The following is an 8,321-nucleotide window of genomic DNA, read 5'->3' on the forward strand; positions in this document are numbered from 1 at the left end:
TTTTTGTGACAGGCTTTCTTTGTGTAGCTCTGGTTGTCCCAGAACTCACTCTGCAGAACAGGTTGGCCTCAAACTCAGAGATCTATCTGCCCCTGTCTCTCCAGTGCTGGGATTAAAGGCACTACTGCTTAGCTAATGATTTCTAACACATATACCTGACAAATGATTTACAGAATATGTAAAATATGTCTATAATTAGAGTTACCCCTTACAACAAAACCTTACATAAAACCAGGGATATTCCAGGGGCTGAACAGATGGCTCAGAGGTTAAGAGCACTGGATGTTCTTCCAGAGGTCATGAGTTCAATTCCCAGCAACCACATAGTGGCTCACGACCATCTATAATGAGATCTGGTGCCCTCATCTGGCCTGCAGGCATACATTCAGGCAGAACACTGTATACATCATAACTCTTTAAAATAAATAAGTAAATATTAAAAACCCCTAGGGATATTCTATAACTATGTGAAAAGATAGTCATCTTAATTAGTAACACAGACATGTATCTAAAACAAGATTCCTTTTTTGGATTACTAGAATTACACACCCAAAATAGGAAGTTGGACAATACCAAAGGTTAATGAGGGTGGGGTGACAGGGACCCTTATGCATTGTTGGTGGGAATTTATAAACCAATATAGTCACATTTTTCAGTAATTTTAGTTTTGGCTGTATGTCCTGGAAAATCTTTGCAGATATGTGAATGGAAGAGTGGTTATGGAGTCATGCTTCTAATAACAAATAATTGTTATTTCCCACATGCCCCTCAAATCTAGAATGGCTATGTAATATCTGTGTATGGGTGTCTTCATTCCCAGATTGGAATGCCATATTGCAATGAAATAGACTCAGTTACATGTGTGCAAAAGAACAGACTATTATCCCATTTGTAACAAGTAGAGAAATTGTGAAAGCAAAAGTATACTTTGTGTAAGGTTACACAGATGTGTGGTTAAACAGTGTAAGGCCCAAGATTGGATGGTGTGGGTGTGGAGTGGGTTAAGCAGAAAGCATGAAGAAGCCCTGGAACTGGCTGAGTCTGGGTGTCTGGGTGCACAGGTCTTCATGTAATAGTGACTTATTAATGATTACATATATGTAGTGTGGTCTTTTATATATGCATATGAAACAATAAAAATGGTCAACACACAAAAAAGTGGGGGGAATGTCATGAATATCATTGCCTGAACTAATGTAAACAAAAAACAGGAGGCAGGTTCTAAAGAAAGATTATTTGTCTCTTAAGATAAAATTTCCAAGCCGGGCAGTGGCAATGCACACCTTTAATCCCTGCACTTGGGAGGCAGAGACAGGCAGATTTTTGCAGTCAGCCTGGTCTACAAAGTGAGAGTTCCAGGACAGCCAGAGCTATATAGAGAAACCCTGTCTTCCAAAACCAAAAACAAACAAAGAAACAAACAAACAAAAGATAAAATTTCCAGTGTCTCCATCATACAAGGGTTCAATGAAGATCATGTACTCTTGAAACAGACTCAAAAGAGGGCTGTGGTGAGGACAAACCCAACTACAGGAGAATACAAGAAAAATACTTTTTTTTTTTTTGGTTTGGTTTTTCGAGACAGGGTTTCTTTGTATAGCTCTGGCTGTCCTGGAACTCACTCTGTAGACCAGGCTGGCCTCGAACTCAGAAATCTGCCTGCCTCTGCCTCCCAAGTGCTGGGATTAAAGGCGTGTGCCACCACCACCTGGCAAGAAAAATACTTTTTAAAGTAATTGTTCTCTGAAGTCACTAAGAAAAAGTACTTTTAAAACAAGTGTTGTTTTACGTGCTACTTGTGTCAGGTTAATCTATGATTAAACAGTATAAATTGACATTTATTTTCTCTACATTTATAAAACTATGTGGATAACCCAGTTATCAAAAAAAAAATCTTCACAGTCGTTGAGATTGTGCGGTTCTGTGTAGCACATGCCTTTAATGTATGTGCCAGGATGGGAAAGGTGGGCTTTTTTTCTTTTCTTTTTTTTTTTTTTTTTACCTGCAATGAATTTTTGCCATTTCTGATCTAGATTGTACTTCACACAGTGATTTCCTGAAGGAAATATAATGATCTGTTCATCGAAGAAGAAGATATTGTTGGTCACGTGAGACCGGAGACCGAAAACATGAAGCGTCTGAGCTACCACGGTAGACATGGTACCTGTCAAAGAGTATTGCAAAAGATGAAGAGGCAAGCAAGTGGGAGTGAAGACGCACAGCGCATCTCCCTGCCCCGCCCCGCCCATGGGCCGGCCCCGCCCACGGCCCCGCCCAGCCTTGGGCTCGTCCTAGGGCCCGCCCCTGCCTGACCCAGCCTCGCCCCTCCATCGCCTCGCCGCTAGACTCCTCTTCCCCTTCACCCCACTCCCGCGGCTCTTTCCGAGCTTTGCCTTCCTCTCCTGCACTCCCAACGCCCTCAGGCTCTTAGGAGGACCCCAGAGAAACTCATCACCTCTTGCTTCACGGCTCTGGGTTACTAGACTACGCGGGGATCCGTAGGTGTTCTTCCTAAAGATCCGAAGCAATCCGGGAACGCCCAAACGCCAGAGCAGTTCCTATAGCAACGAGAAAACCGGAAGTGCGGCTATGCGCCCGGAAGCGGAAGTCCCTGTTGAAAAGCCAGAAGCGAGTGGAGAATTTGTTGGTGGTGCTGCTGTTTGTGGGCACGTGGAGTGGCAGCCGAGCCTCGCGGGGCAGGAAGCCGCGAGATGGACACCCCTCCGCTTTCAGACTCGGACTCGGAATCCGATGAGTGCCTGGCCTCCGATCACGAGGTAGGCGGAAGCGGAGTTAGCGGGGCAGGGGGTGGAACGCGGACTTTATTTAGCTTTTCGGTGCTGAGGCGCCCCGGTCTGTAGTTGCAGGATGCGTTTTCCCGCGGACTCCTGAAGCCAGGCCTCAACGTCGTGCTAGAGAAGCCGAAGAAGGCGGTGAATGACGTGGTGAGCTCGCGCGAGGGTCGGGGTCCCTGGAACGGCATGTGCACAGGCGCTGTGCTTCTTGGGAGGCCGATTCTTGTGGGAAAGATGTACCCTGCGCTGCGGTCGTCGTCCTGTGCGTATATTTAGCATAGGACTTTGGGGTTGAGAGAAACAAACTCGCGGTTCTTATGAGTGCCGTGTCTGACTTACCTAGAATGGCCTGAAGCAGTGCTTGGCTGAATTCAAACGGGATCTGGAGTGGGTTGAAAGGCTCGATGTGACCCTGGGTCCAGTGCCAGAAGTTAGTGAAACTCAGTCAACACCCCAGAACAAGGACCAGAAGAAAGGCGTTAATCCAGAAGATGACTTCCAGAGGGAAATGAGTTTGTATGTTTGTTATGGGTTTTTTGATAAGAGTTACAGGAAGGGGATCTTAGTGTGCCTGCAACCTCAGAGGCACTGGGGAGTTAGCACGAGCCTGAGCGTGGAGCTAGGGGGTTCCTCTGTTCGAAAGAATAGGTTCTTGGCCACCATTTAACCAGCACCCTGCTTGAGGGATGTTTCAAAATAATTCATATGAAGTTTGTGTGGGTGTCTTCAATCCTAAGAACAGACTTTGCCTAGGGAATGTTTGAGTGGTCTTTCTGTAATGATTGGGAAACAGTTCATGGTTTGTGCTGTATTTAATAAGCCCGTTGTTTTAAACTGACTTACTCTTGGAAGTATTTTTCCCCTTATGAATAAACATAAAATGAGATTTCAGTTATATGTGAAATTAGTGAAGTTTTAGTTGACATGTTTGTCTTATCTTGCCAGTGCTGGTGGGATGTGATAGCTCTTAGGTTAGGCAACTTCTGAGAGGCAGTAAGAAGAAATGAATGCCTTTCCCCTCCCCTCATTTCACCCTGCCCTGTAATCTCAGCTACCGGCAGGCCCAGGCTGCAGTGCTTGCAGTATTACCTCGACTCCATCAGCTCCAAGTCCCTACGAAGAGGCCCACCGATTATTTTGCAGAAATGGCCAAGTCTGATCAGCAGATGCAAAAGGTAAGTTTTTCCTCTGGAAAGTCACTCCTCTGAAGTCCATTTGTTCAGCTGGCTCATTGCTGTAGTCTTTAAAAAAAAAAAAGACTCGTACTGTTTATCACCAATATTTCTACAGTCTCTGCTTCAGAGGCATGCCAATCACCTAGGTAAATTAGGGAGAGAAGGTCTGGATGAAGTGTGGTCCTTACAATAAGAAGGCTTGTATATTTCTTCCCTGTCAGAGTGAGTGGAATGTACAGATACAATAGTCTTACAGTTCTGGGCCCAGCAATGCCAAGGAGAATAGTACTGCTTTTAGACTGGCTTTTCTTCTCTGGGCCGTTAGCATTTTAGAGACGGAAACTCAGATATAGTGTGGGAGATTTGATCTTCATTTAACTTTGGGAGAAAAAAACGACGTCACATCCAGGATGTATTTAAAGTGTTCCTTTGGTCTCAGTCTTTATCTTAGAGAATTATAGGTGGTACTCCGAGGCCAACCCCGAGACAAGCACAGATCCATCTATATCTGAGAGTCACACTGATAACTACTTAATGCTTTTGGCACAGTGTGTATGTGATAGAAGAGGCAGGGTACCAGTGTACAGGAACTTTGTTACAGATGTGGACCATTAAAACGTCGAAGTTTGGCCTTAATCTGTGGAGAAATAGGTCCTGTATGATAGATAAGTAGGTAGCTTTGTGACGGAACAAGCATGCTTGGAGAGGCAGGGCCGCTTTTAAGCTCTGGCTGCCCACTGACACTTTTGGTACCAGGCTCAGTTTTGGGACTGTATTGTCTTAATGTGGAAATGTAGGAAAGTACATGAGTTCCACAGCTGTCAGAGCTAGTGAAACACTGGAGCCCCATTCTAGTGTGCTTCAAATAACAACATCCTGTGTTTTAGATTCGACAGAAGCTGCAGACTAAACAGGCTGCCATGGAGAAATCTGAAAAGGCCAAGCAACTTCGAGCGCTTAGGAAGTATGGAAAGAAGGTGAGAAGGAGCACCTACATGGGTCAGGGCAGACTGTAGTGGGTCTGCCTGAGCCTGTTTGATCCTGGTAAAGTATGTCTGGTGGTATCCCTGAGCACAGGTTCACTTGGTACCATGGGACACCTGGGTATATCCAACATAGTGTGGTGGCAGTGGCTGAGCTGGTCGTCTCTGGAGTCATGGTTTGGGATGCACGACTGACATTGTATCTGTCTCACAGGTGCAAACTGAGGTCCTTCAGAAGAGGCAGCGAGAGAAAGCACATATGATGAATGCCATCAAGAAATACCAGAAAGGTCAGTGTGTCTGTCTGTCTGTCTGCTAAGAGTGTAGGGGAGCCTGGGTATCAGTACCTTAGAACCAAGGGAACTCTCTAGTGCTTCACAGTTATTTTGGTTTTAATCTACTGGGCTTATATTAGGCAAATGGTGTGGGGAACAAGCAGTTAGTGAATACCAGCCATGTCTTGAATGTCCTAGATATAGAGTGCTAACGGGAATGCTCTTTCCTGCACAGGCTTCTCTGATAAGCTGGATTTCCTTGAGGGCGATCAGAAGCCTGTGGAGCGTGGTGCAAAGGCAGGGGGAGCTAAAGGCCAGCAGACGAGTAAAGGGTAAGTATAGGTTTGGGTTTAGTTTTGTCAGTCTTTTGATGGCCAACCATCAGTCCGGTGAGGGAACTCTCCAGGGAAGGCCTCTAGCGTGGGCTACTGCTGCTCAAGGGTCGGAGACTTTGATACTGTGGGGTGGTCCCTGGCTATAGCAATGTTTGAAGGTGGAAATTGGTACCTGGATCATTTGAGGTGAATGTCAAATGACTGTTCTACTCCATGACCCTCAGAGTGATGGTGGGGAGTCAGCCAGAAGATCTAGGTCCAGCCACCACTAGGAGGGAGGCTTCAAGCACTTCCCTTGTAATTGCCGTGGAGATTGAAAGAGAGTTGGCAGCTCATTGCTCCTCTTTTCAGTATCACTCTCTGACCCGAGGGTGGTGATTTCTGGATATATCAGGACATTAGTGTGGAAGCACGATTAAAGTCCTGGCACAGTCTGGGGATAGCATCAGATAGACCACCTGAGCCTGATGTGAAGGACATGAACACCAGGGCAGGAGAGTGGGAGAGAGGTGTTTAGAGAAAGATGGATGAGCAGAGGCACAGAGATGTGAGGCCAGGACTTAGGGAACCTTCATCTTGTTGGCATTAGGGGGATAGCAGTCATTTGACTCAGTGATAGGCGAGTCATCTTCCCGTTTTGAGAAGCTAACAGAGTTGTGTGTGTAAATAAAAGGTAGTTAGGGAAGTGGAGGTTTAGTCTCCACTTCCTCAGAAGCCCCAGTGAGCAAGGGTGATGCATCACAAGTGCCATGCACTAGAAAATCGGGTGAGGGTAATTAAGATGTCAGACAAGCAGAGAAAGGTCTGTGCTGGGCCAATGGTAGGCACCAATCCCAAGTTGGCATTCCTTTTTTTGTTTGTTTGTTTTGTTTTGTTTTGTTTGTTTCTGAGACAGGGTTTCTCTGTATAGCCTTGTCTATCCTGGAACTCTTTATACCAGGCCAGCCTCGAACTCAGAAATCTGCCTACCTCTGCCTCCCAGGTGTTGGGATTAAAGGTTTGTGCCATCACCGCCCGGCCAGCAAGTTGGCATTTCTAAGGAACTGGAACCAGTCGGGGGTGGGGGGTGGGGTGGGCAGCATGGTTTGACAGGATTTGAGAAGTTTTTAAAGCTTGTTACATTTGAATGCTAACTGACTTTGTCCATTGTGTTACAATGGATGCCAGTGGAAGCAGGGAGCTGGTGGTGTTTATAGATCCTTTCTGCATTTTCTTTGTTAGTTTTCCTTCTCGGGAGTTATTTTATGAACAGATGAGTTTACCTGGGTGGTTTGTAGAGTAAAAATATAAGCCAAGGAGAGCCCTAAGGACTGCAGAGACTTACCTGTGGCTGTCACCCAGCCATAAGGCTCATGGGGTTTATAGTGCACTTTCTGTGGGACCACCTTTTCCAGGCCTAATGCCAAACGAAGATACAAAAATCAGAAGTTTGGTTTTGGTGGAAAGAAGAAAGGCTCCAAGTGGAACACTCGAGAGAGCTACGATGACGTCTCCAGCTTCCGAGGCAAGGTGGCTCATGGCAAGGGCCCCAGGCGGCCTGGGAAGAAAGGGGCAAATGTAAGTGAGGGTCCAGGTTGGGGCCCTGACCAGTCTCTTCTCAATCCCCTTTCTACTCCCCTTGACTCCTTACCCTGGCACAGAAGGCCAAGTGCTATGTGTGACAACATAATGGTTTTTGTTTTGTTTGTGCAGAAGAGACCTGGAAAACGAACAAGACAGAAGCTGAAGAGCAAAGCGCGCTGAGTAGCATCATTGCCTTGTCTAAGAACCCAGGAGAAGGGGATGTACAGCACACTCAGAGTGTCCGTCCTGCTTTTTGTAGAAAATTATTTTAATAAATTAAACTTATGGAAGAAAGATATTCTTGGGTCAAAACCAGATACTTTTTAAAGGATGGAGAAGTTTGCACATTAAATAATATTGTTGGGCTGTAGAGATGGCTCGGTGGTTAAGGCACTGACTGCTCTTCCAGAGGTCCTGAGTTCAATTCCCAGCAACCACATGTTGGCTCACAACCATCTTTCATGGGGTCTGGATGCCCTCTTCTTGTGTGTCTAAAGAGAGCAATGGTGAATACATAAAATAAAAAATAAAGCTTTAAAAAAAAAAGAATATTGCTGCTATTGGGCTGTGGTAGTGCACACCTTTAATCCCAGCACTTGGGAGGCAGAGGCAGGCAATCTCTGTTGAGTTCAAGGCCAGTCTGGTCTACAGAGGGAGTTTTAAGACAGCCAGGGCTACACAGAGAAATCTTTTCTTGAAAAAAAAAAAAACCAAAAAAAGACAAAAACAAACCCAAAATCAAAACCAAAAGACTATTGCTGTTTATTGGTCATGCCTTTCTCTTGGTAGCTGCAGGTTGACCTACGCCTCACTTCTTCCTCATCTTCCAAATTGTCCTTTTACATAAGTCCCCTAAAAGAACTGGCTGTGGCAGTTTCCTGTGAGAACCCAGGTCTGGCACAGACTGTTACTTGGTCTCTGTTTTTAGGCCATTTAGATTGGTCCCTTACTTCCTGGGCCTGGTATTTTCCTTTCTTATTTTATGCCTTCCGTTGTGTTCCATTTTTAGGATTTTTTTTTAAAGCAAGGAAACAGGAAAAATTTTCCACCTCCCATTCTAAAACAGTCTTTGACTGGTATGAATTGTGATTTAAGATGCAAGGACCCCAGGCAGGGTCCTGCTGCCTCCCGTAGACATGAGGATGGCTTTTTTGGGGGGTGGGGTGGGGTTTCTAGACGGGGTTACTCTGTATAG

General features: G+C 45.6%; 2 protein-coding genes across 3 annotated transcripts in view; one reads left to right on the top strand and one right to left on the bottom strand.

Annotated features, from left to right (window-relative positions):
• Cfap57 (cilia and flagella associated protein 57) overlaps positions 1-2,572 on the bottom strand; it is a 77,688-nt gene extending 75,116 nt beyond the window's left edge. For both annotated transcript variants that reach the window (XM_031378443.1, XM_031378442.1), the window contains exons 1-2: positions 2,456-2,572; positions 2,003-2,164 (exon numbers count right to left, since the gene is read on the bottom strand). In XM_031378443.1, the coding sequence (XP_031234303.1) occupies positions 2,003-2,159 (157 nt within the window). In that variant the 5' untranslated portion in view covers positions 2,160-2,164; positions 2,456-2,572. The remainder of the gene's footprint in view (positions 1-2,002; positions 2,165-2,455) is intronic.
• A 37-nt stretch (positions 2,573-2,609) lies between these two features.
• Positions 2,610-7,424, top strand: Ebna1bp2 (EBNA1 binding protein 2). The gene is made up of 9 exons (XM_031378444.1): positions 2,610-2,777; positions 2,862-2,945; positions 3,139-3,311; positions 3,847-3,970; positions 4,858-4,947; positions 5,168-5,243; positions 5,464-5,560; positions 6,958-7,120; positions 7,256-7,424. Exons 1-9 carry the CDS (start codon positions 2,712-2,714, stop codon positions 7,304-7,306), a joined length of 924 nt encoding a protein of 307 aa, XP_031234304.1. The 5' UTR covers positions 2,610-2,711; the 3' UTR covers positions 7,307-7,424.
• Positions 7,425-8,321: the final 897 nt, after the last annotated feature.

The sequence above is a fragment of the Mastomys coucha genome, unplaced genomic scaffold (assembly GCF_008632895.1).
Source record: "Mastomys coucha isolate ucsf_1 unplaced genomic scaffold, UCSF_Mcou_1 pScaffold18, whole genome shotgun sequence".
Classification (NCBI taxonomy): Eukaryota; Metazoa; Chordata; class Mammalia; order Rodentia; family Muridae; genus Mastomys; species Mastomys coucha.

Coding starts and splice junctions, on each gene's coding strand:
- Ebna1bp2 (XM_031378444.1), top strand. CDS start 2,712: ATGGACACCCCTCCGCTTTCAGACTCGGACTCGGAATCCGATGAGTGC. Junction 2,778..2,861: donor GCCTGGCCTCCGATCACGAG/GTAGGCGGAAGC, acceptor CCCGGTCTGTAG/TTGCAGGATGCGTTTTCCCG. Junction 5,244..5,463: donor CATCAAGAAATACCAGAAAG/GTCAGTGTGTCT, acceptor TTTCCTGCACAG/GCTTCTCTGATAAGCTGGAT.